We start from the raw sequence: 27,766 nt of genomic DNA, 5'->3' as shown, positions 1-27,766 counted from the left end.
CTCTTAGCGGAAAGAGCTTTATAGGGTTTGTGTATTATAGAATCAAATATAGAGTTATACATAAATAAAAGTTTCCTCCGGGTGTCTGTCTGTGAGGAGTGTGGTGTGTTCTCCCTGTGTCTGCGTGGGTTTCCTCCGGGTGACTGTCTGTGAGGAGTGTGGTGTGTTCTCTCTGTGTCTGCGTGGGTTTCCTCCGAGTGACTGTCTGTGAGGAGTGTGGTGTGTTCTCTCTGTGTCTGCGTGGGTTTCCTCCGGGTGACTGTCTGTGAGGAGTGTGGTGTGTTCTCTCTGTGTCTGCGTGGGTTTCCTCCGGGTGACTGTCTGTGAGGAGTGTGGTGTGTTCTCCCTGTGTCTGCGTGGGATTCCTCCAGGTGCTCCAGTTTCCTCACACAGTAAAAAAAAGTAAAAGCACAAGTCAGTAGGTGAATTAATGTCTCAAAAGTGTCCATTCCCACCTTGTGCCCAGTGATTCTGGGTGGGCTCCGGACCCCCCTGAACTGGAAAAGTGGTTACAGACAATACATTAATGAATTATTATATATATATATATATATAAAATTATATATATTATAATAATTAATTATATATATTAAATTAAAGAATTTCATCATGAGTGAGTTTCCAATCTGACAGAAATATTGATGCTGCTCCAAATTCATCACACTATCAGCGGTGCAGCCTGCAGTAATAACAGGTAGAGCATTTTTAAACACATGTAAATGTGAAATGAAGCTGATCAGTGAATTGTTGCTGATGTAACTGAACATCTTTGCATATCTCCTGTCAGCTGGGTGATGTGCTGTTTTTTTTTTTTTTTTGAGCCGAGGAAGCAGATGGCATAAACAGAGCTGAGCCTGGACCAGGCCTTCTTCGGTATGTACTGAATTGTCTGCTGGATCCATAAACGGTTTGAGGAGCAATACTGCCCTCTTCTGTCCTGTCTGTGTTACTGTAGTTTGCTTTGACCTCCAGACAGAGGACCAGCTGCTCCTGGAGTATCTTGGGTGATATTCTGAACTGTAGAATCTGTTCTGTTTTAGTTTTTTCTTTGGACAGATTGAGGGAGGTGTTGTTGTTGATTCATTCAGAGAGTCATTTTGTTACGTGTTTGTCATTTTGGATAGGTATATTATTCCTTCTTTCACTGCTAAAAAAGTATAGAACATGGGTCACTGATTGTATCCACAACAGGCCTCGCTTGGCTCAGTGAAAATAAGTTCAGCATTCTTCACAGGGAACACACATTTGCACATTTATAAGAAGTAATATATCAACAGAGTGCATTAAGGTAAGTTTAATCATGGCTGAACCTCGTAGAGGATGTGTTAACGGTTTTACTCGATCATTATTCCGGGTTGTGGGGCGCCACAGTGGTGCAGCAGGTTAGTGTCGCAGTCACACAGCTCCAGGGACCTGGAGGTTGTTAGTTGAATTCCTGCTCCAGGTGACTGTCTGTGAGGAGTGTGGTGTGTTCTCCCCGTGTCTGCGTGGGTTTCCTCCGGGTGACTGTCTGTGAGGAGTGTGGTGTGTTCTCCCCGTGTCTGCGTGGGTTTCCTCCGGGTGACTGTCTGTGAGGAGTGTGGTGTGTTCTCCCCGTGTCTGCGTGGGTTTCCTCCGGGTGACTGTCTGTGAGGAGTGTGGTGTGTTCTCCCCGTGTCTGCGTGGGTTTCCTCCGGGTGACTGTCTGTGAGGAGTGTGGTGTGTTCTCCCTGTGTCTGCGTGGGTTTCCTCCGGGTGACTGTCTGTGAGGAGTGTGGTGTGTTCTCTCTGTGTCTGCATGGGTTTCCTCCGGGTGACTGTCTGTGAGGAGTGTGGTGTGTTCTCTCTGTGTCTGCGTGGGTTTCCTCCAGATAACTGTCTGTGAGGAGTGTGGTGTGTTCTCCCTGTGTCTGCGTGGGTTTCCTCCGGGTGACTGTCTGTGAGGAGTGTGGTGTGTTCTCCCCGTGTCTGCGTGGGTTTCCTCCGGGTGACTGTCTGTGAGGAGTGTGGTGTGTTCTCCCTGTGTCTGCGTGGGTTTCCTCCGGGTGACTGTCTGTGAGGAGTGTGGTGTGTTCTCTCTGTGTCTGCATGGGTTTCCTCCGGGTGACTGTCTGTGAGGAGTGTGGTGTGTTCTCTCTGTGTCTGCGTGGGTTTCCTCCGGGTGACTGTCTGTGAGGAGTGTGGTGTGTTCTCTCTGTGTCTGCGTGGGTTTCCTCCAGATGACTGTCTGTGAGGAGTGTGGTGTGTTCTCTCTGTGTCTGCGTGGGTTTCCTTCAGATGACTGTCTGTGAGGAGTGTGGTGTGTTCTCCCTGTGTCTGCGTGGGTTTCCTCCGGGTGACTGTCTGTGAGGAGTGTGGTGTGTTCTCTCTGTGTCTGTGTGGGTTTCCTCCGGGTGACTGTCTGTGATGGGTGTGGTGTGTTCTCTCTGTGTCTGCGTGGGTTTCCTCCAGATGACTGTCTGTGAGGAGTGTGGTGTGTTCTCTCTGTGTCTGTGTGGGTTTCCTCCGGGTGACTGTCTGTGAGGAGTGTGGTGTGTTCTCTCTGTGTCTGTGTGGGTTTCCTCCGGGTGACTGTCTGTGAGGGGTGTGGTGAGTTCTCCCTGTGTCTGCATGGGTTTCCTCCGGGTGACTGTCTGTGAGGAGTGTGGTGTGTTCTCCCTGTGTCTGCGTGGGTTTCCTCCAGATGACTGTCTGTGAGGAGTGTGGTGTGTTCTCTCTGTGTCTGCGTGGGTTTCCTCCAGATGACTGTCTGTGAGGAGTGTGGTGAGTTCTCCCTGTGTCTGCATGGGTTTCCTCCGGGTGACTGTCTGTGAGGGGTGTGGTGTGTTCTCTCTGTGTCTGTGTGGGTTTCCTCCAGATGACTGTCTGTGAGGAGTGTGGTGTGTTCTCTCTGTGTCTGTGTGGGTTTCCTCCAGATGACTGTCTGTGAGGAGTGTGGTGAGTTCTCCCTGTGTCTGCGTGGGTTTCCTCCGGGTGACTGTCTGTGACGAGTGTGGTGTGTTCTCTCTGTGTCTGCATCTGTGTCTTCTAGGTAGTCTCTGGACCCACCACGACCCTAAACTGGATAACCGCTTACAGATAATGAATGAATATTCCAGGTTGCGCAAACATTCACCTATAATTAAATGTTTAAATGTGTGGTATGGGTTCTCAGGCTGGATAAAGCCTCCAGTCAGCTGTTCCTTTTGTAGGTGTGATCAGTGAGCCCTGTTCTATGCCCTCTCTGCTACCACCCAAGTGGCATCATAATCCTTTTTTGTGGGAGTGTACAGCAATGTTTCTGTAATGCTTTTAGCTTTGTTGCAATATTGACTGAATTGTCAGTCACTCTTAGTCCTCTGTGTTGTTTTTCCCAGTTCCTAAGACTCAAAGGCAGATAAGAGGAGACGAGGAGAGGGGTTTGATGGAAAAGAATAAAGAGAAAAGCTGGGATTGCAGAGAGAGAGAGAGGTGGGAAATGTGAGAGAACTCATGCTCTGTAACACATCCATCTTGGTCGCTCGGGACAGAGAGACAGATCTTTAGCTCTGAAGGAGAAGGTTAGAACGGTGGGGGCTGGCGGGTGAAGGCAAGGCATTTTTTCACGCTTGAGAGAGCGGAGTTAGGCCTTAACTGGCTGCTGCCAGCCAGCGATGTGCACTTGTCCCAGCTTGATGCTTTGTCAATGTGCTGTGACTAAGCCAAGGGGGTCCCATATCCCCTCTCCTTAGCCTAATTAAAAGAGGATTAGCCGGCATGGAGCCCCAGCCCACTCCAGCGTGCAGAGCGCTCGTTCTCCTTACTTTCTCTGGATAATCGCACCTCCAGGAAACGGCAGGGACGGGCAGAGAGGGGCTTTCTGGACTGCCGCCCGGAAAAAGCAAGGCCGGCAGAGTTATGGAGTTATGGCTTTCTGTTGGCCACCCGTAAGCCTCGGTCACTTTGACCACGCAGACAGCAGTAGCCCACAAGGTCTGTGTCCCCCCACCACCACCACCACCTCCTCTGCTTCCTTCTCATCTGCCAATAGTGTGTGTGAAATTATGCGCTTAGAAACGATGAGCCCAATGTGAGAGTCATATTTACAGCAAGCCAACTGCTTTACAGCCCACTCTCTATAACTGGAAGGGTTATAGATGTAGCACAATCCTGGCAGAAGAATAATGAACAAGACTAGACATTGATACACAAGGTAAAAGGACAGATTTAAGTCATTCTGATGCTCTAAAGGGTCACCTATAGGCCCCTGCAACAAGTCCTCCCTCTCACAACACACACACACACCTGGCCAAAACAAGGTCACCACCTGGATTTAACTAAGCAAATAGGTAAGAGACTCCCATTGGATAATTACTGCATGGGTGCAGAGTCGGTCCAGACTTTCCTGGAGCCCTGAGCAACCTACCTGAACTCTGTGAGCAATTCTGTAACATCTACAGCACCTAAGGTGGAATACAAGAAAAAAAAGCAAACATAGCTGTTTGTTCTCCAGCTTGCAGCTCTGTGATGCTCTCTCTCGTAAATGATGCAGCAGTTTTGTCCAGGCACCTGTAGATCCTTCACTGTTTAAGGTGTAACGAAAACTGTGAAATGTGATTGTGTGAATATCGTTGCAGCATTTAAGGTGGAACTGAAACATAGAAACATTAAAGTGGAATGGTGTAAGAGGTCTGCCTGGGGCTGGGGCGAGGCTGCCTGCTAAGCCACCCCCAGTCACTAGAGGGAGACAGAGAAACTCTTAATTTGGGCAATTGGTTCCACCTGGGGCTACTCCTACTTAAGGGAAGCCAACACACACCTCAGCGCTCAGTCTTGGGTTTCTCTTTTCAGAGTGCCACACAAGTCTGGCCGGTAATTTGGTAAAGGCTCTCGAGTTTTCTCCTGGGCACTCTTGAGTTTTTTTTTTCCTGGGTCTCTATCTTCTGTTTCTCCACAAGAGCTTTCTCTCTGGTTTCTCCTGGGATTCAATATTATCTTTTCTTTATGATTTTTTAGTCCCCTTTGTTTTGAGAAGCTCTCTTGCCTTTGTTTTCTTTTGCTCAATTCTGAGCTGATCAGTTTTTCCCCTGACCTCTAAAGTTTTTCTCTTGTGTTTCATTTTGTCTCGGTGTTCCTAACTTTCAGAGTTAGGGTTGTTTGTGTGTCTCTGCACTTGAGGCCTATTTCTCTAGTGCTCTGTTGGTGGCTTGCCCTGTTTCAATCCACCCCTGGGTGAGCTGCCACATTACAGAATGAAATATTAGGGAGCGGCACGGTGGTGCAGCAGGTAGTGTCGTAGTCACACAGCTCCAGGGGCCTGGAGGTTGTGGGTTTGATTCCCGCTCCGGGTGACTGTCTGTGTGGAGTGTTCTCCCTGTGTCTGTGTGGGTTTCCTCCCACAGTCCAAAAACACACGTTGGTAGGACTCAAAAGTGTCCGTAGGTGTGAGTGTGTGTGTTGACTGGGGCCCCCTTCAAGGTGTATTCCTCTCCTGCAGCTATATACATACTTATTTATTAACAATCCACTGCTGTTCCTGCAGCTCAGTCTTGTGGAGTCGTCCCCCCCCCCCTTCCTCTTTTGCTATCCTTAGTGATATTTTAGCCTCATCTCCTGATGATACACTTACTCTCCCCAACTTGACACAAGGGGGCCTTCGTTAGTTTGCGGGGGCCCTACGCAGCGTGTGTAGTGAGTGTATAGGGTGATCCGGCTCTGCATGGGTGATTATGTTTCAGCTGGCGACAAGTTATTTAATGCTAACTGATGCCGTGAGTAGCTTTTCATTTTTTAAACAGCCATGTCAAAAAACACACCTGTTTCAGAAGGGTCAAATTATTGGCATGCATCAAGCAGAGACAACATCAAAGGAGATTGCTGAAACTAGTAAAATTTATTATTAAAACGTGGAAGGACAGTGGAGAAACATCTTCCAGGAAAGAATGTGGTCGGGACAAAATCTTGATTGATCGTGAAATCAAATTGTAGAAAAACAACAGTACAACATGGATATATTTAACAGTGAAAGTAAAAGCATTTCCACATGCACAATGTGAAGGGAACTCAAGGGATTGGGACTAAACAGCTGTGTAGCCTTAAGAAAACCACTCATCAGAGAGGCTAACCAGCAAAAACGGCTTAAACTTGCTAGGGAGCATAAAGATTGAACTCTGGAGCAATGGAAGAAGGTCATGTGGTCTGGTGAGCCCAGATTTACCCTGTTCCAGAGAGATGTGAGGTGGCTGAAGTGATGCACCCATCCATATATACAGGGGTTAGACAATGAAAGTGAAACACCTGTCATTGTAGTGTGGGAGGTGTCATGGCTAAATTGGAGCAGCCTGGTGGCGGATCTTCATTAACTGCACATTGCACCAGTAAGACCATGTGCATCCAATGGTTTAAACACTGTGTCCTGAAGGCGGTGCCGTGTATCAGGACGACAAAGCACCAATACACACAGCAAGACTGGTGAAAGATTGGTTTGATGAACATGAAAGTGAAGTTGAACATCTCCCATGGCCTGCACAGTCACCAGATCTAAATATTATTGAGCCACTTTGGGGTGTTGTGGAGGAGCGAGTCAGGAAACGTTTTCCTCCACCAGCATCACGTAGAGACCTGGCCACTATCCTGCAAGAAGAATGGTTTCAAATCCCTCTGACCACTGTGCAGGACTTGTGTATGTGAAGGTTGTGTATAGGAAGATTAGGCCATACCTAACTCAACATACAACACAGCTTCTCGTTCAGACGTTAGTAATCTCCCGTCTTGGCTATTGCAACGCCCTCCTGACAGGTCTTCCGGCCTGTGCTGTGAGACCACTACATATGAGCCAGAATGCTGCAGCACGCCTGGTCTTCAACCAACCAAAAAGAGCACATGTCACGCCCCTATTAGTTGAGCTGCATTGGCTACCCTTAGCTGCTCGCATCAAATTCAAATCACTAATGATGGCCTTCAGAGTATTCACTGGTTCTGCTCCCATCTACCTCAATAGACTCTTAAAACCATACGTTAGCGCCCGCCCTCTCCGTTCCTCAAAGGAGCGCCAACGAACACGGCCAACCCCCCGTACAGGTCAGTCGAGGCTATTCTTATCTCTGGTACCACGCTGGTGGAACGAGCTTCCAAGCACTATCAGAGCAACAGAAACCCTCTCAGCATTCAAGAAATCGAGAGTATCTTTTGCACTGAATGTCTTTCTTTAATGCACTTATTACTTCCTGGTATTTTGTATAAATCGTGCTGTAGTTCGAATGTTAGATCCTCTTTTGTAAGTCGCTTTGGATAAAAGCGTCTGCCAAATGCATAAATGTAAAAGTATGTCATTCCCAAGACGTATTGACCGCATAAGGAGGCCCTACACCGTACTAATTACTGTGGTCTAAAACCAGGTGTTTCAGTTTCATTATCCAACCCCTGTATGTATATATGGAGAGACAGTGAGACATCTCTTGTTAAAAAAGCAAAATAAAAAGCCCCAAACATAAGAGTACATCAAAATAGAAAAATGCAGCTGTGAACACTTTAATCTCAATGCTGACAGAGGCTGGATATATTGGGATTTATACTGGAGTTCTATAAGTTGCAGTTTTTTTTCCTTGGCTATTTTTATGTCTACGGCTTGCACTTTCCTCCATTTATTTAAATTTTTTTTCCCCAAAGAAACTTATCAATACACTGAAGCGTTTGGGGGAAACAAACCTGCATTTCTTATGTTTGTTCATTGTTACAGTATTAAAGTTGTAATCACTAAAATGAATGGGTAAAACTTTCACATGTATTAATTCATTCTTTTACTGTCTGTAACTCTTATCTAGTTCAGGGTCGCGGTGGGTCTGGAGCCTACCCGGAATCATGGGAGCATGGTGGGAACACACCCTGGAGGGGGTGACAGTCCTTCACAGGGCGGCACATTCACTCACACCTATGGACGACTTTGAGTTGCCAATCCACCTACCAACGTGTGTGTGTGTTTTGGACTGTGGAAGGAAACCAGAGCACTATGTGGACATGGGGAGAACACACAACTCCTCACAGACAGTCACCCACAGGGGGGTATTTTATGGCAGGAAAAAAAATATACACAAAAATTTGTAAGTGAAAATGATTTTATTTTTGGAAAGCAACAATAACTACAATTACAAACATTTATACAGTGTGTAGCTCAGATCAAATGACTATATTGGTTCAATTAGAGAATGTCCATATTGCTCTGCATACATGGTTAGCGCCCTTTCTCTTTATTCTTCACTGCTAATATTCTCAACAGAGCAGTTATAATTCGGGTGGTGGATCATCCTCAGTGCTGCAGTGAAACTGATGTGGTGGTAGTGTGTGTTGTGCTGGTGTTACTGGATCAGGCTCAGCAGTGCTGCTAATAAAGTGTCCACTTTATTAGACATTTATCTTGTTGGTTCACCTTGTAGATAAAGTCAAAGACTTTTGACTCGTGTAGTCACAGTTAATGTTTAATCAGTGGTCACACGGTACTGCACACTGGAGGCTGATGCTTGCAGGGTTTTGTTTGGTGAACTTTTATCTGAGGATTAAGCTCCAAAAACTGAGTTCAATCCACTCGCAACTGTCACTGCAGCACTGAGAATGCTGCTCTGTGGTGGTCCAGTGGGAGTTCTCAGCATTAGTTTAGACTGGAAGGGACTTAACAATGTATGCACAACAACACATGGAGTAACCTGTGTTTTATTGTAGAATAAATATTGCACTATAGGGTCGGTGAAATTGGTCAAAATGGACGGTGACGGTTTTCTTGGGCCAGCAGTATGTAAGGGGTGAGTGTCTCCTTGACAGCAGAAGGCGCCAGTGAGTTTCTCTCAGGCCTCTTTGTTTACATGCGCTCTCTGGTTGAATCAGAGACCGCCCCTTGTGACCGCCCCTTTGTACCCCGGATTGTCCAGCAGCAGCAGCACAGTTGGGGGATAGTTTAGAGAAAGAGAAAGGAGCTGCTACATTGCAGAAAGAAGGAGAAAGCGAGATGGATGACAGTAAAGAGACGAGTGCGATAGCAGAGCAGAGGAGAAAGGATCGACAGGCGGGTGAGACCTCACTGCGCATGTCACATTTCGCACGAACACTAACGTAGATTACTATAACGGTAACTTGACACTCTTCAGTGTCCGCAGCACTTTCGATAATTCAGCTGCAGAGTTGGGTCTTAAAATCGTGTTTCGTCGTGCTACTACACGCTCTGAACACTTTTCTTAATAAAAATATAAACATGTCTTGGTTTAGCAGTGTTTAAAACAGTTCATTGTGCGGGTTTTACTCCGTGTAGATTTGGTTTCGTTGGACGAAATGTGGGCGTGGCCCAGTGCTGACTAACTGTTTGTGTGTGTTTCACCAGGTTTATGCTACGTTGTAGGGACTAAACCCTGTTTACCACACGCCAGTCCCCACAGCGTGCATTATTACATTTTAAGCTGAAGACGCGTTTTACGGGTGAAAAATTAAACATAAAATCACCCACGAAACGAATGGATGTCTACGTAAGGTCCCCACAATGCGAGAAAACACTAGTAGTAATTAAACACTATTGCTAATAGTAAGTGTTTGCCAAGTTTTGCCTTTCATTTGTATTCCTGCCTTGAGCAGATTAAATCAATAAATAGTATATAATTTACATTTATATATGAAGATTCATAAAACAGTATCTCAGGTATTTGGCTGATTGTTTTGTAATAACTGTTTAGACGTCTGGTTCCTATCACCACAGTTCTAATTGTGAGTTCTCTAGAACATTCTTTTGAATCAAACACTCTTAATGCCTTTGCTTGCATCTTAACGTAGTCATGTAGAAATATAGACAAATTTGTGTATTTCCCCTTTAAGTATCGTAACCATAGAGGCCTATAATTATAGTGGGAGTCAAAGTGGTACAAACCAGTGTATTACTGTTTCCTTATTTAGGGACTCAGGGTGGATGCTAGTATGTCGAGTATGGAAAAAAAAAATAGTGTAGAATAGTCATGAATTTGATATGGTCATATTTTTGTGTGTGCTGTGTTTTTTTGTGATGCCTTGTGTTGTACATTGTTACTATTGGCAGAAGCCTCAAAGGCTTAAATGAACTGTGAATATCACCCATGTTTCTCACTGTGGCGTCTCTTTTTAGATCAGTGGCGTAATACATTTGCTGAGACTGAAGGTATGATATAAGCGTGGAGGGAAGAGCTTCTTGCTCTTAATGTCTTTGGTGCTGAGCATTTACAGCATGTTTCCCTTTTGAGCTTTATTAAAGACATGGCTTGTTTGGACTAGACGTGTGCTATGGCTCTTCTAATTCACTTTAAAAAAATGAATTTGGTACCCCAGGGTATTAGAAACGGCCTGGTTAGTTTTCTTGTCATTCTAATGCATGCACTACATCTTGATATTGAAAGTAGAGATTCTTGAATATAAAAATGCCCAACGTAATGTAAACCTACAGTGGTGCACACCAAAACAACAAAGCTATTAGTCAAATCAAGTTGATCCCCATTTGCACCAGTGTCAGTGTAGGGTCCTCTCTTAAAGATCCACACTGAAAATGAATAAGGACTGTAGAATAGCGCATTGTTTTAAGAACTTTATTCCTTTTAAGGATGATCCCACAGTAGATTGTGTACAAACCTTTGGACATATTGTATTTGCACGTTTGGTATCATCGTCACTGTTATAATTAGAAGGGTAAATGGGGGCAGTATGACTCAAGGAACTAAAACAAGGAATGGAGATATTGTCACTTTTCATATGAGTTTGGGTGAATACTTTTTTTTCTTTTGATTAAAATACACAGCATCATTGGTCATGGGGGGGGGGGGGGGAGTCTCTGTTGCTTGTTCATTAATATGGACATCCTACATGCCCAAAATGTCGTGTTTGGAGTCCAGGGTGTGAGTAGATTCTAAAGCTCACACCGAACCAGCTTACCAAACATTTTTCACACAAAAACACAAGTTTTAATTAATATTTATTCTTTATCAAGCACAGCAAACATGATAAAGTTTAACTTTCCTTTGAGTCAGCAGGGGTGTGTCTGTTAGTAATAAACTTCCTGAGCCTCAAATGCAGTCTTTAGCCCTATTCGGACAGAATAAGTTTTAGTTGGGGAGCTGGGGTAATGTCATTTTACCAACAGACATCAGTAATGTTTATGATGGATTTGCACTGGATAAGCAATCAATCAATCAATCAAATGTTATTTATATAGTGCTTTTCACAACAAAGTTGTCACAAAGCAGCTTTACAGAGATCCGGGTCCAAGCCTCCTATGAGCAACAGTGGCAAGGAAAAACTCCCTAAGGAACCAAGGCTCATACGGGGGAAGCCATCCTCCTCGGGTCGAAATCTTGGTGAAAATAATAGATGGGAGCAGCTATTGATTTACGCATTGCTGTCACAGTGTGGATCAGACACAGCAAAGCTACTGGGGTTGTTAAACTGTCACTACTGTCTGAGAACAGCCTACTGATCAAAATCAAGGCCAGTGAGGGGTATATACTTCAATATACTTCATATATTGAAGTATAGTATGTACTAGGGATGGGGAGATTCACCGATTCACATCGGTGGTTCGGCACACATGTCTGCGATGCGACTGCACCGGTAGATTCAAGTTGCATCGGGTTTAATTTGCGGGCGAATTTACGGTGCATCGCCTCTAGCCTTTTTGCATCGGCAAATACCATGGTTAAATCGGGTGTTTTGTTTTGCAGTATTAATTCCTTATTGTAACGTATTTTCTGAGTCAACGTATTTTTTTATTGATTTCTTTTTTTTTTCTGAGGCAACATAAATGCACCATCGTGTCCTCAGGCACGGACTCAAGCACGCAGACGTACACAACAAAAATGGAAGGAAACGAGAGCATTAGCAACGACAAAGAGATATTTAATGCACCAAAAAAGACACACAAATCAAACGTGTGACCATATTTTGGGTTTTTTTAAGCGAGGTGGTCAACTTAACAAGATGCACTCAATCTGCAAGCAATGCCGTGGGGCTATAAAATACGTTAGTAGCACGACAAACCTGGTGACGGCACGACGGCACGGTGTGGAGTAGCAGATAAGTCTAGCAGACAATAGTATGTGTTGCAAATCATAATTTTCTCTATGCATATTTTTAATACTGCACTTTTGAAAACTGTTCATCTTATATGTTTTATACATTTTGTATAAATATAGACGGAGAATATAACTGAGTAATTCAACTGAATAAAATGTAATTCTCTGTCTGAATGTATTGAATTATGGATTTTTTATATTATGTATTGGTTTTACTCCATTGAAAACAACCAGATGCATACATCCCTCAGATTGTTACAGAGAGTAAAGCAGAATTGTGCTATTGAGTTAAGAAAACTGATGGGTTAGGCTAATACATCCTCAAACCTCAACTAACTGTATCGAATGATTACTTATAAAACCAAATCCTCTTATAATTAAGTCATATCGTTATCAAATAATTTTTGAATCGCATTGTATCCTGAACAGGAGTGATTTGTATCGCATCGTATCGACAAGGGTTTTCAGTGTATAGCAATTATATCGTATCGGTGGCAGTGTATCGAGATGCGTATCGAATCGACATTAGTGGTGAAGATATACATCCTTAGTATGTACACAGCTTAACATTCTCTTTTACATTAAAATGCACATATATTAAAAATTCAGTATTGAAATGTATAAAGAGATATAGCTACGAAGAAGTAAGTATTACTTTAACTAATTACACATGAGCGTTAGAGTATAGGTGGAAAGGGTTTGAGAAGTACTGTGACCTGGAGGATGCAGTAATTTACAGTTCCTGTCGTAAAGTGCAGATGCAGAATGAGTTTGTAAGATGGATTGATTGTGATGACTGTCGACCAGATCACTGTGGTCCTGGCTGGTCAACATCTTAATGACATAGGGAAAGAAGCTGCATCGGAACCGACTGGTTCTGGACTGCATGCTTCTGTACTCACCAGCAGTGAGAACAGACAGTGGCTTGGGAGGGTGGGTGGGTGGGGTCCTTTAAGATCCATTTTCCATTGGATCCATTATCTAAACTTGTCCTGTCCAAATAGGCCTCTTTTAATAGGTTCGTCATCTTCAGGAATAAAAATAAAATACCTTTCTCTCGTACAGATTTGTGCGAAGCTGTGTTACACCTTTCCACCATTTCTTTGTCCAATATTTCACTGCTTTTGCCATTTTAACTGCAGGTTTCTTGTTTGGTGGAGAAATTAGTGTTTTAATTCGCTGAGTGTGTGAGAGAGAAGCTTGTCAGTTGTAATTTTGCAAAAAATCAGTTGTGATAGATCAATTAACAAATGAATGCATGGTAATGTTCTAAAAGGCATCATATGCTGTACCCCTGGGTGAATGCGAGTGGCTATGATTTCGTAGGCAGCATTTTCTCTTTCTATTTTGAGGAGTTAGGATGTACACACCTCGGTGTTTTGACTTTAAAAATCTTAACAACCTCTTGTTTGCTTCCTCTGATTATGTTTTAGCTCTGGAAAGCTCCGACAGTGATATCGGACTATGTGGGTGGCTACTGGTGCTGTTCTCCATCCTGCTGACCCTCTTTACTCTGCCCATCTCCATATGGATGTGCATCAAGGTAACTTCCATGGTTGGATATTCCTGGTTATATACACCATTAAATGCTAGGTTATATTTTTAATATAAAATCTTTATTTCTCGTCTACATGACACCTGCATCGTCATTTTAAACACCTGCATTTTTTGTTACAATAGCATCAAAGTGCTGTAACCTCACGTTCTTGTACTGGTGGTTCTACCAGTCCTCCACTGGAGCACATGTACAGCCCTGTTAAGTTCATGCTGTGCTAATGCTCTTTGCTGATCATCCTTTAATGAGTCAAGACAGGCCCGTGGGCTGCCTAGCAACCCCTGGTCAAAAGGACAGTGATGATATTAAGCCTGGATATTTCCTGCTTTGAGCAGTGTTATGGTAGTAGTAACAGAATAGAGCAGAAAGACAGCATTTAAAGCTAAATGACGATAGATTATTATGGACTAGATGAACAGTAGTTTCATTAATGTATTTTTAGACGTGAAATAGTCCAAGCCATCCTTTTTCTCTATTAATTCATACACTGCCATTAGATATTAACCGATGATTAAGAAACACTGAATATTTTGACTAGACCGTCAGGATTTGACAGAGATGTTGCAAAAATAGTAAAAGTGAATGTGTGAATCATCACCTGTTTCTTTTAACTGAGTCTTCTGTCTGTGATCAAAACTATCTCCGTAGGCTGTGGTTGCATCCTTTCAGAAGAACGTGGGCGGTTGCATTTTACAGTCAACACCAAAAATGACTGGGACGTTTTCTGAAGTCGCTTAGGAAATCTAGTGTTTGTGATTTTTTTTTTTTTTTGAGGCTTTTCTTGTTTGAGGACAATATAGAAATTTCACAGAAAAATGGAAATCATTTAATAGCTTTCTGTGGAAGTTATTGTAAAGAGAATGTTAAAGGATTGACCCATGACATTTTAAATGAATGTAAAGGGCAGCTAGGGGTTTAATACTACATCACAGGTGTTGTTGATATGTTTAAAGCTTTGTGGAATCAGGGCAGTTTTCACATACACAATCTAGAAAATTGAATTGAATTAGCCTCAATCAAAAATGTCAGTCCTGAAAGAATGTAATTTTGAAAAACCCCTGCTAGACCTCCGTGGTTTTCACAAGAGACAGTCTGTGAAAACTGAGGTTTGTGAAATCTGTAGGCTTTCTAGTCGTCACACATGCTTGTGTTTTCCTGCTTTCACACACTTCTCAGATAATGATAAAGCTATTTGACCTTGGTTTTCTAGTCCAGTCCTGCAGCTCCCGACACCGGATGCCTGAAAAATCACGGTCTACTGGGAAGCTCTGTTAAGGGTGTACTTCCCTACGTTATATCAGGTGTTAGTGTTGTTATTTGAAGAGAGCAGTGTTTCCTGCCTTTACACACAGTGTTCCTGGCACTACACACAGCACCAGGTTGCCCAGAAGTAGGAGTCCACCCAGTCGATGTAACATTTTGTGTTCTCAAGTGCTATGTTTAATTTAAGGGAATGTACGCTCTTTTGTTTTTTCCAAATAATGGAACAATGAAAAATTAATGGGATAATGGCGATATGAATGAAGTCATTCAGACGAGTTAGACGTAAGACGGTGCCTTTTATACTGATGGTAATAGGAAGCAGGGTTCAAATGTACACATTTTATTTACTGCACACAATAACCACCAAATCTGATTATTACACTTGATGCAGAAGACCTAGGAGAAACAGACCTAAATGTTTTTTTTTTTTTTCCATTTCTGTAGATAGTGAAGGAGTATGAACGGGCTATAATCTTCCGTCTGGGACGTATACTGCGAGGAGGAGCCAAAGGACCAGGTACGAAAGACTGTAAAACAAACATGTTGACCAAAATGTTACATTGATCAAGCCATGAATCCAGACGAATCAAAATAAAACTAAAATACACGGTTAAAGTTAAACAAAACAAACTTAATAAACTAAAATGTTTTGCTATTGAATTCTTGAATATCTTGACGTTCCAAAAGAATTCTTTATCTATTACAGACTCATTCATGTTTTCACACAGGCCAGACACTGACAGAGTGAATTCACCATCCAGTAGTTCATGGTTGTCACCAAATTTCTTTGTATTTACTGTTTAATTCATAGTAGTGACTGAATAATACATGTGTAAAATATATATTTCATAACTCTACAGCAAAAAATGGCAGCTCAATAGAAGGTAGAAAATAATTCCCAGCTTTGAATGGCTGTCATTGCAATGTTATTTAATATTTTGAAGCATTGTGTGTTGGTCCTTGTCAGGCAGTTGTGACACAGTATAAAGGAATGGACTTGCTTTGTGGCTGGATGTGATGGCAGGACCAATTCTGGGCGCAATGAGACAGACTTGGAGTTGAAGGCTTTAAGATGTACCCACTGGCAATACTGGAATATGAAATCTCAAAGTGCAGCATCTACAGTAATCACTCACATTCTCCTCTTGGCCTTTTGTGGTCAGAGACGTGTCGTTTTCCAGGCTGTTTATTTCTGAAAATGCTTGGAGAGATCACGAGGTCTGTGTACATGAAAAAAGCCACTTGTTTGCTGCTGCATCACGGTGGTCCGCCTAAGCAGCTGTGATAATGAGCGTAAACAATGTGCATGTTTCTTTTTTTTTTTTTTTTTCTTCTGTTTCCGCTGTCCTACATTCTCTACTTCTGTCTGCAGTGGAAGAGATTTGAACTGCCAGCAGAGATCGAATCTGATGAATACAAAGAACAATTGCAGAAGTTGAACTGTTGGTGTAAGCAGAAAAAAACACAGCAGAGCTTTAAAACAAAACTGGAATGAACTGAAATCCGATTCAGGAAATGTGCTCTGTTGAGAGAATGGTGCAGTGAAACAGCCGTGGTGATTTGGTTTAATTTAAAGGTTGACTCACTCACGGGTTTCTGAGAGTAAAGGCTGACCATATCAGATATGAATGGTTATCATCAGTCATACTCTGCAAAGGCCTTAGGTAATCTTATCTTAAAGTTAAGTGACCATATATATATCCACAGGCTACTGAAGAATGCAGCCTTTCTGTCTCTCACTGCAGCCAGCTAATTTACTTAATGGACCAGGGCTGCGGAATTGATGGCCATCTTCACGAGCTTTGGCTCTGTTGCCATAGAGCTGTGATGTATGATGAGGAGCGGTTGTGCGTCAGGGAATTTTCTTAGACGGTCCCCACTCATTGGTCATGGTCAGGTCAATGTCATAAGATGCGTTATATGATGGACCGGCTTTAACTACACATGCAGAATGTTTGATGGTGGTGCATTACATGATGCCATTACAGTTCAACAGTTTCTTTTATATTTTCAAGCCTCAGCTACTGCTCGGGGAGTACCAGATTACAGATGTTTTTTTTGTTTTTTTTTTCCCCCTTCCGCTGATGTGCCCTGCACTTTTCCATTGCACCTACACTACTCTACTCAGCTGTTTTGCCTTTCCACTAGGCAAATTTAGTATAATATGATAAAAAAAAAAATAGGGCCAGCCTTGGCCTGGTGGTTGGGGAACTGGGAGGTTGCCGGTTAGATGACCAGAGCGGTCATAACTGAAGTGCCTGTGCTGCCCACCGCTCCAGGCATGTGTGCTCTCTGCCCCTTAGTGTTCACCAGGGGGTGTGTGTAAATGTGTGTTTCACTGCATGGATTGCGTTACGGCGCAGAGAACATATTCCTCTGTGTGAGGCACAGTGGCCAAGAAAGTGATTCAAATTCTAATCGCCACTAGAGAATCGCGATTCCAGCACAAACTCGCCATTTGTAAAATCGCCGAGCTACAGCAGTAAAAGCATCAGTTTTTAGCTTCTAGAGTTATGCAGCAGCCTTTTGAAGAGGTACAGGCATACCTTGGATTGGTCTCTGATGAATAATCCAGCACAAACAGGGTGGAATTATCCTTTCCACTATGACCTCTGCTTGCTGACCTGGGTCTAGGTCTCTGCATTCTCTTAAGCTGCATTGTTAAATGCAAAGAGTTTTTGGTGCCTACACAAGGGTATAACGAGTTGTTACATCACATTTCAGTTGGGTAAGCCATGCTCTACATGCACACTCATGTTGTGCTCAACTGTAACTTATCTCTGGTTCAAATTTGGACCAGCATGCCCTGCACTTTTGGAATGTGACCTTGCGGCATTCCCACAAATTTCCATCTGGATTACAGCGCTGAAGGAAGTGGCTATCATTAGAAGTAGTCAGCTGTGTTGTCACTGTTGCACTGAAAGCTAGTAATGAGTTGAAACCAACGAGGAGTTTTCTTCTGTCCCCCTTGGCCCTTCCACAATCCTTATTAAGTAATGTATCCATAACCCAACGCTGTTTCTCTTTGCTTGTCAAGAACATTTGACCTTTGACACTTTTTAAAAATGTATACAAACAATACCAACCCACCCCCAATAAAAGTGTGGGAATGTTTGGAATTTTCCACTACTTCCTGAAGTGCACCACACTAGACCAGGGCAAAGCAGAGTAACAAATCCAATCTGCTGTCTGGCCCACATCCCAGTTTCCTTTTCAGACTATGGGAAAAGTATGCCGTACATACTGAAAATGAGGATTTCCAGAGCCAGGGCTCTCTTGAACCAACTTGATTGCCTTCCTCATCACATCCTACCCAGCTTAACTCTGGCAAGCATTATCACTCCCAGCGTTTGATTCTTTATTCAGCAGTAGGGGTTTAGGAGATACAATCTGAATGAGAAGACATCCATACCCTGCAGTTTATAGGCATATGTACTTGTAAATCTGGGGAGACTTCAGTGGAGTGAACATCTGAATCCATCAGACGGAGCGTGTACATCGTCCTCATAGAGCTGCTGGAAGATTTACTACCTGCACAAGCAGCTCTCGGTGGACCCAACTGTTTTGTCCATGCAGAAATGAAACAGAAAATGTTTAATTCATACATTTGTAAACCTTTGTGCCGTGTTAGAAAGTGCTTTCGTATTGTACCATCGCGGTAATATCAAAGCAAAGCCGAGGATGGTGTTATAGGCATTATCGCCGAATCCAGTCACAGACACGAGTCTACACAGAGAGACTGGTGTTCTTTGTGAGGAAGGCCATTGTCATGTGTTCTAGGAAGAGAGCTTCTGGATTAGTACTGAAAATACATGGCCAAAAGTTTGTAGATATCCCTTATTTGTGGTTTCAGCTACATGTTGATTTTTCATCTCCAGGACTATTTTATTTGGCACAGATCTGTAGGGTAATCATACAAATATTAATGTCCACTGCTGTACCTTTTATTGTTTGTAGCTTCCGTGACAGTACCTTTTTATTCTGACAATGCAAGGTGCTGAAATCATATAGGTCATCATGCCCAATGCCATGTGCCAGCTGTGAAGTTGTGGAACTGCATTCTCTGGAGTGATGGTGCTCCATCCGGTGCCTTTTGAGATGAGCATGATATTTATGAGCCGGAACTAATCGTTCAGAATCAGTCGCTGACATCACCAGTGTTCACATGCTTGAATGCCATCATATCCTCACAATACTGTTGCTAAATCTACTCATAAGGGTAGTCTGAAGAGTAGACCCTCCTACTGTGTGTAAAGTGGGGCAAGCTGCCAGTCCGTACCCTTGATTTCAGAAGGGGTGTTTGATGAGCATGTGGCGCAAGCTTGTACCACAGGTGTTTTTACTCAGCAGCGCTCTCACAACAAATCTACAGCTCATCAGTCCTCAATAGTTGTGTCAACAGCCACTTTAGGATGGACAACCGAATCGTAAGCCTGGGTGGATGTTCAGTGGGTGTTGAGGTGTCAGGGAGTGTAATTCCTCTGTAGAGTTTTACTGATTGCTTTGAAAGTGCATGGCATTTACCAAAAAGTTCTTCAGAAGTAATTCACTTTAACAAACTTGAATATGAAAGTATTGTGGTTAAGGGAAATGTACACAGAGTGTAAACTGTAGGTGAGACCTTGCCCACAGCCCAACTCAGATGCACTTGGGGTTAGTTTCCATAGGATTTGAGCGTCAATTAGCTTTATCCCCCCCTCATGCACAGGTTGTGTTTTTAATAACTTTCTAAGCAAAAGAACAAAGGTTTTATTCCAAGCATTTGTGTGTTTTTTATTTTTTATTTTAATTTGTATTAAATATTATCAGATGATCTTATTAAATATTATTACACAGAACATGATGTAAAAATCTAATTATTATTTTCTCTCTGTGTCTGTCTGTGTTTTGTGGTCACCCTGAAGGTCTATTTTTCATACTGCCCTGCACCGACAGCTTCATTAATGTGGACATGCGAACAATTACCTTCGACATCCCCCCTCAGGAGGTGAGATATAAGTTTGCAACCCACACACACACACATGCACATATATGTTTTCACATTCACCCACATGAACACTTTTCACATCTCCTGTGGTTTGGTCTTGAGTGTTGCCTGGAAACAATGTGGCTTTAGATGAGCAGAAAAGAGGCTCTGAGAACGCTGCACTTAAAGACCACATAAAAATAAATACATATTTTATTAATTCAATGAAGCATGTGAACACAGATTCACTATGTCAACCATCGTTATACAGTACCACCCATGAAGGCACTGTAATATTTAATTGTTTGATGTCCCAAAAACGGAACATTAACTTACATTCACATTTTCAGTCTCTATCCCACACATTCCCGCTGAAGGCTCTATAAAGCACAGCAGAGTTCATGTGAATATAAAAGTTTAATAGAAATACAGAGAGCTTAAAAGCAATAGGCATGTAAAAGTAATTATGGCTGTACATTAACATGGACTAACTTCAGTGAGAAACAGGAAACTGCTGGGTAAAATATAGAATATACAAAAATACCTTTTACTCTGATTTTTATTTATTTATTTATTAATATGTTAAATTTCTGGGTCCCCAGGTCCTGACTAAAGACTCAGTGACAGTAAGCGTGGATGGTGTGGTCTATTATCGAGTGCAGAATGCCACTCTAGCTGTGGCTAACATCACCAACGCTGATGCTGCCACCCGTCTGCTGGCACAGACCACTCTGAGGAATGTGCTGGGCACAAAGAACCTGGCAGAGATCCTGTCTGACCGTGAGGAGATTGCTCACAGCATGCAGGTATGACCACTGTTCTACTGGTGAGGAAAGGCTCACTGGGTGATTAGGTGTATCAGGTGTGTTAGAGCAGAGGGATATGAATGTAGAGGTTCTGGGGAAGCTTTTTTACTCTAGAGCTGCTTGGAGGAGAACACTCCCTGCCTGATTTCGGTGCATTAGTTAGAGACACTTGCATTGGCCATCCTACTCTATCAGAAAATTCACGGGCTCGTTATAATAAGGCCAGTGTTTAGACACGTATGCCACTGTGGAGCCTATTTAACCTCTTAACCTAGTGAAAAACAACACCTAACAGCTATATTTTGAAGCCTTTTGATGATATAAACAGCAATTAATGCAAAGCATAGAAGAAAGTTGTGTTGAATGCAAAATACTACAGGTTTTCCCATCACCCACCAGTGTGTCATTATATTTAGAGTCCTGCTGTCCTGCGTGAACATGAACACATCTGCTGAACACTGTCTCTTTAACAGAGCACTTTAGATGATGCGACGGATGACTGGGGAATTAAGGTGGAGAGAGTGGAAATCAAGGATGTTAAACTGCCACTGCAGCTCCAGAGAGCCATGGCTGCTGAGGCTGAGGCAGCCAGGGAGGCCAGAGCTAAGGTGAGTTACAGACACAATGCATACACTTACACATACATACAAACATATAAACTCAGACGGCTTTACAAACTCAATAAAGCTGTAGTGTTAAATGGTCGTGTGTATGTGTGCGTGCGTGTGCCTGCGTGCGTGACTGTGTGCGCGTGTGCCTGTGTGTGTGCGTGTCACTGTATATTTCATGCTCATTTAGTCCGTGCTTGTCTCTTAAAAACATGACTTAATGCTGTTTTTATATTTATTTAATGTAAATAATGTGTAGCTGTATTGTTTATTACTTTTGTCACAATCTTTTTAAAAAAGAAAGTAAGAGCATGTGGTATGTGCTCACACACTGGCCTAGAAATAAATCACAGGTCAACATACAGTAATAGAAACACAAATGCAGAAGTGAGAAAGTCTTTCAGTTCATCACTCACACATTTAGAGAACAGTGCCTAGATCTGTAAAGAACAGTGGCCTATGTGTAGACTAATGCCAGCAGATGTTCAGCTGTGGGCAACAGTCACTACACATAGATCAGTGTCTTTCTAATAACATGCTACTTTGGACTGTGTTTAAATATGATGTAGGGCATTAACTAACAAAGGTCCAGGTTGATTTCAGATTGAGTTTAACAGCTCTCTGTTTGGCTGTGTAGGTCATAGCTGCCGAGGGAGAGATGAACGCGTCCCGTGCTCTGAAGGAAGCGTCGTTGGTGATTGCCGAGTCTCCGTCCGCTTTACAACTGCGTTATCTGCAGACACTCAACACCATTGCAGCCGAGAAAAACTCCACCATTATCTTCCCTCTTCCTATCGACATGATGCAGAGCTTCCTCAAACACTGAGCTCCTCTCTCTCCATCTCTACATACCCACAGTATAATAACACAGTTTTAATCAGTATAAAAATGAGCATGAACGCACTGAGGAAGTCAGATCTTATGCAACAGAAATACATTCTCCTAAAGCAACTGACATACAGACTCCTTCAGACTCATGTACACAGTAACAGACACTCGCTGTAGTTCAGGGTCTTTAATGGAAAGCCTAATAATCTGCCTCATAATCCATAGGTACACTCTTCAATATAAAGGTGCCGTATGCCATAGAAATAACTTTCGGTTCCCTACAAAGCATTTAATGGTGGGTTCAGTAGAAAATGAAAGTGACAGGCCACTCTTTATTAAACTGTCATTAAAACAGTGTTTAAGAACAAGTCATTTATTTCTTCGGGTGATGTTTCAGAGGAAATGATCGATGAAGGAAAACGGGACTTTGGAACTTTGTTACTTAATGTTTAAGCCATGAAATAAATGAGAATGCCAAACTAGTAACTGCTATTATTTTAACGGTAAAATGCAACAGAAGTAACCAACTTCTAAAACTGAACTTCAAAAAATGTGTTTGTTTATTTTCTTTAGAGTAAAGCAGGCCTCCTGTATGACTTTGAATAATACGCGTGGACATGCTGAAAGTGATGGTAAATTTAGTTTGGGCTTCTGTGTTGTTTTCTTGTGTGTGGCCGTACGGTAGGTCTGTTATTTCAGTGCAAGAACAGTTCAGAAACCTTTATTTTTAAGAGTGTACAGGGCAGTGCCATTTACTACTGACGTTACCTTTGGATGCACTGTTGAATAATTAGCATTTATTCCCCTCATCAATGTCTGTGCTTATATTGCGTGTGTGTATTTAGTGGAGTTTGAGCAGTATAGTGGAAGCTGAATAGCTGTGTAATGTTTGGTCCAGAAATGGTGCAGCATTACTTTAACAGTTTGTCCGCGTGCCTATCGTTCTCTGTGAAAGAGCTGTTATAATTAATGTTCATATCTGTCGTTATGAAGCCTTAAGCCATAATCAAACACTTTGCAGTTTTCACAGTTTAGATTTTAGGCTTTTTACAGATTTCATGATATTCATATGAATTTAATATATACTATGATTTATAATTTTTTTAGAGCTAATTTGTCATATCCGGAGCTGGATTAGCGTTCTTCATATCTAGGCTGTTTTGAAAAGTCATTAAATTAATGCTGTTGGAAAATAACCTTGTATCTCTGATACCTTCTGAGATTTCAGTTATTGTCAGAAGATTTGATTCAAAGTGCGAGTGTTTTATTTTTATGCAAAAAAGTAAAATGGCAAAAACAGAAATACAAGTTTAGTTCCTGACTGCGACAAATTGCATCGTTACACAGTGGCAGACTGTTACATCTGTACGTTTGCTGAATGTGAATTTGATTTCCATGATTTATTATATATAAATAGATATTTTTTTTCTTGGACTGGGTCAAGAGATCGCCAAAGATATGCATGAGTGCGTTTAGGAACATTAAATGTGGTGTAGTAAGGAATAGACAAAATCGTATACGTTTTATTTGACTCTGCTACATTTAACTTTTTTTCTAATTTTGTATTGTGCCATAATCATTTCAACTGTCAGAAAAGTAATATACGGCTACTGAAACTACCATGATCTTTACATTTATTTTTCTAAAGGCTATGTGTGCTTGCTGTCACTTATGGTCACACAGCTCCAGGGACCTGGAGGTTGTGGGTTCGATTCCCGCTCCGGGTGACTGTCTGTGAGGAGTGTGGTGTGTTTTCCCTGTGTCTGCGTGGGTTTCCTCCAGGTGACTGTCTGTGAGGAGTGTGGTGTGTTCTCTCTGTGTCTGCGTGGGTTTCCTCTGGGTGACTGTCTGTGAGGAGTGTGGTGTGTTTTCCCTGTGTCTGCGTGGGTTTATTCCGGGTGACTGTCTGTGAGGAGTGTGGTGTGTTCTCTCTGTGTCTGCGTGGGTTTCCTCTGGGTGACTGTCTGTGAGGAGTGTAGTGTGTTCTCTCTGTGTCTGCGTGGGTTTCCTCTGGGTGACTGTCTGTGAGGAGTGTGGTGTTTTCCCTGTGTCTGCGTGGGTTTCCTCCGGGTGACTGTCTGTGAGGAGTGTGGTGTGTTCTCTCTGTGTCTGCGTGGGTTTCCTCCGGGTGACTGTCTGTGAGGAGTGTGGTGTGTTTTCCCCGTGTCTGCGTGGGTTTCCTCCGGGTGACTGTCTGTGAGGAGTGTGGTGTGTTCTCTCTGTGTCTGCATGGGTTTCCTCTGGGTGACTGACTGTGAGGAGTGTGGTGTGTTTTCCCTGTGTCGGCGTGGGTTTCCTCCGGGTGACTGTCTGTGAGGAGTGTGGTGTGTTCTCGTTGTGTTACAGATAATAAATGAATGAATGAATGAATGAATGAATGATAGGAGAGAACTTTTGGAAGGCCATATAGTGTCACTGTCAGAACAAAACCATTTATCTCCAATAAGGCAGCTTTGCAGTTGAAAGAACAAAAACGTCTGGTAGATTCTAAGCAAGGCAACTGTTGCTGTAACATGATGTAAAAAAATAAACGTGCGAAGCGGACTAAATGAAGATACAAAGCGTTGTTCTGACAAGCTGTGATTTGTGTATATGGACCTTCACATCTATTCACTGGCCACTTTATTAGGAACACCAGTCTAATTAGTAGGTAGGGCCTGCCTTAACTCTCAGAACACCCTCAGTTGTTTGTGGCTTGGATTCAACAAGGTGCAGAGCATTTTTTATTATTATTATTTTATATAGTCCATGTTCATCTCACTGTATCATGTAATTGTTGCAGATTCATGCTGTGGTCTTCTGCTGGTGAAGCCCATCCCCCTTCAATGTATTGTATTCATTAATGCTTTTCTTTTTATAATTTTAATGAGTATTATTTCACGATACAGTGCCCATTCTATCAGATCAAACAAATCTAGCTGTTACCCTGATTGCTCTGAAAACGAGGTGTCTATACAGGTGTTTCTAATTAAGTAGCTTAGTATGTTTGCCTGTGTATGAAGGACATTCAGACTTTTACTTTTCAAACTTCAGGTATTTCATAACCTCATTAATATTCTTGCATTTGTATTCACAGCAGAGTAAAATATAGTTTTGTTTTTTACTATTATTATTTCTCACATGCTAATGAAATATTTGCATCTGAAATTCTTAAAATATAAATATCCCTGAATTGTTTACCCAGCAGCCTTCTGCTTTTTTTCTTACTGCGACATTGATAAAGCTTTTCTGACAATTACACAGACACTGAACAGAGCTGACAGAGTAGAAACAACAGAGTTCACAGTTGTGATGATGACTTACTGTGAGTCGGAGCTCCTCTTCTTGAAATGGTTTATGAATCCTGTTACTGTCATCAATTTAAGCCCAAAATAGCATCTTCATAGAGAATGTTTCCTGAAGGCCAAAGCCAGACTCTCTGTTGTACTGTAAACAGTTTGGTCAGACGTGTTTAATGACAGAAATAACATTCAAGGACGTCTACCTGAATTCTTGGTGGTGGAAAACTTGTAAAACAAACATATATTTTTTTTTTTTGTCCAGTTTAAAGCTGTTGTTTGGTCATGGACAGTTTTATAGCGACATGTTTCAAGAGACATTACAAAGAAGTGACTGATCTAAATGAGGATGGTGACAACTGTCCTGTAGCTCCCCCTGCTGCAGGAAAGAGAAACTGCTCAGTCATGAGATGGAACCACAAAGACATTCAGGACTGAGTTATATTCCATCCACCAAATAGTGCCCCCTCCATTACACACCCCTTCTAAAACCACAGGAATGGCACATGATGTCATTGCCTGAGACAATTTTACAACTCCCTCTCTAACATTTAGTGCAGTGTACTAATAGTTTTATAATCTGTGAAGTCCACTATGTAGGAAGCCGGGCACTTTTTTTTTGTGTTTTATATGCAGTACCAGCCAAACAAATAAATACAAAGCTGGCACGTTTTCCTGCCTTGGTCCCTGCTCCTCACAGCAATATCTCTATAGCAGTATCACCTCTTAATGAACTCTGTGGTGTCCAAACTGATGTTTGTGAGAGAGTGAGGTGTCCAGGGTGCCATGTTCAAACATAATCCGCTTACCTTATGTGACATTCACATGTAAGAAATCACCCAACAGCTACCTCTATCTATTCAGCATCCCAGCCGGCGCATGCGTGTAGAGAGGTGTTGTAGGTAGGAAGGCAAGCCATCCACTCATTTAGTTGAATAGAAGTAAATGGATGGAGTTTTTAATAGTCCTGTAACTTTTAAAGTGTAGTGTGACCAGACGTCCTCTTTTACCCGGACATGTCCTCTTTTTTAGACTTAAAAAACATGTCCGGCCGGAATTTCACAAACGTCCGGCATTTTGTTTTTCTAGAGCTTACATAGAACTTCGAGAAGTTTCGTTCACAAACTAGTCCCGCCCTCCCCTACTCTGATTGGTTCGCTCGAGTGGGGAAGGGGCGTGGTGAAGTAGCTTAAAATCTTCTGATTGGACGGTCTGACTGTAGAGCTACCGTTATTGGTCGATAACCTTCTCTGTAAATATTTAATTGGTCAGTCTGCACGTCAGTAGTCCTTGTTTACGTCAGGCAAAGCTCATGTACCTACCCTCATCTCGAGCAGCTATGACGAAACGTAAATGTAAGTTCTCAGATGAATTAAAAAAGAAATTCCCATGTTTCGTGTAGCAAATAAAGGTGTAAAGGACCTAAAAGCGCACACAGGTTCAGCTAAGCATACAACTGCAGCGAGGGGCGGGAGCTCCTCCCCCCCGGAGGCGTGTCCTCTTTCACCATCTCAGATCTGGTCACCCTATTATAGTGGCTCAATCTTCATGTTGTCAGTTTTATTTTACTAATTTCTAGTGGAATGTTATTAGCATTAAGAAATATACAAAAAAACATTTTTCAGGACGAGTCACCTTCCCTACCTATATTTGTTTTAAAAATAAATAGGACACACTTCTGCTGGGTAAACTGGTGCATGCTTCTGCTCATTTCAAAATGTAGAAAATCTGAGGTCCCTCATCTTCTACATCTTCATGATACAGTTCCCAAAGCGTGGACCTACAGGTGGTTCATAAAGTTCAGTGGCAGCCACTCTGTAAGGTCATGGTGGAGAAGAGAGACACGAACAAGGTCACGGTGGCCATTGTGTTTTATTGAGAATTGCTATTGAGGCACTATGACACGAGGAATGGCATCATTTCAGTTACAAAATTTAACATTAAATGAACTAACAAAACAAGTGCAAATGCTTTGCTGAGATTCCTAGTAAAGCCAGTGTTGCTGTTTAAAGCCCTTAATGTTGGTCACTTTAAAAGAAAACAAATCAGTTCTTAGACAAAAAAAAAAAAAAAAGAGACAGTTTAGATGCAAACATGCAAAAGGAACAAGAAACAGACGTGTCTCATTAAAAGCCCAGGAATCTCCATGTATGGAGGTTTCTTAGTTTAGCGACAGTCTTGCTAAAACCTATATACTGTACGATCTATAACCAGTCATAGTCAATATTATCTTTTGATGATTGCTGACTGGAGCTTTAAATATTATGGTAACACTACTGTAGCTCATCATTCAGAAGCTTACACGACACCAAAATAAGGATTTGATGACAACTTATATGAAGCTAGATTAAAATTAAGGCTTACTTCACCAAATGTTACCCCCTGGAAAATATTTTAACTACTGCTTCTTTTTGGAATAAACCTTTTAGGATAATGTAGGTGTTCAGAGTCATCCAT

The 27,766-nt window shown here is 42.3% G+C and overlaps 1 protein-coding gene across 3 annotated transcripts; it reads left to right on the top strand.

Annotated features, from left to right (window-relative positions):
• Positions 1 to 4,377: 4,377 nt before the first annotated feature.
• Positions 4,378 to 25,196, top strand: stom (stomatin). 3 transcript variants are annotated; one of them, XM_066645843.1, is made up of 8 exons: positions 8,849 to 8,996; positions 10,073 to 10,105; positions 13,439 to 13,548; positions 15,268 to 15,340; positions 19,728 to 19,810; positions 20,392 to 20,595; positions 21,069 to 21,203; positions 21,841 to 25,196. In XM_066645843.1, exons 1-8 carry the CDS (start codon positions 8,936 to 8,938, stop codon positions 22,027 to 22,029), a joined length of 888 nt encoding a protein of 295 aa, XP_066501940.1. In that variant the 5' UTR covers positions 8,849 to 8,935; the 3' UTR covers positions 22,030 to 25,196. The 3 variants fall into 3 exon arrangements, with proteins under 3 accessions (XP_066501942.1, XP_066501940.1, XP_066501941.1); XM_066645845.1 differs by lacking the exons at positions 8,849 to 8,996; positions 10,073 to 10,105 and adding an exon at positions 4,378 to 4,502; XM_066645844.1 differs by lacking the exon at positions 10,073 to 10,105.
• Positions 25,197 to 27,766: the final 2,570 nt, after the last annotated feature.

The sequence above is a fragment of the Hoplias malabaricus genome, chromosome 15 (genome assembly GCF_029633855.1).
Source record: "Hoplias malabaricus isolate fHopMal1 chromosome 15, fHopMal1.hap1, whole genome shotgun sequence".
NCBI classification, from domain to species: domain Eukaryota; kingdom Metazoa; phylum Chordata; class Actinopteri; order Characiformes; family Erythrinidae; genus Hoplias; species Hoplias malabaricus.
Note: the sequence above shows the minus strand (reverse complement) of the source record. Positions and strands in the feature narration are given on the sequence as shown.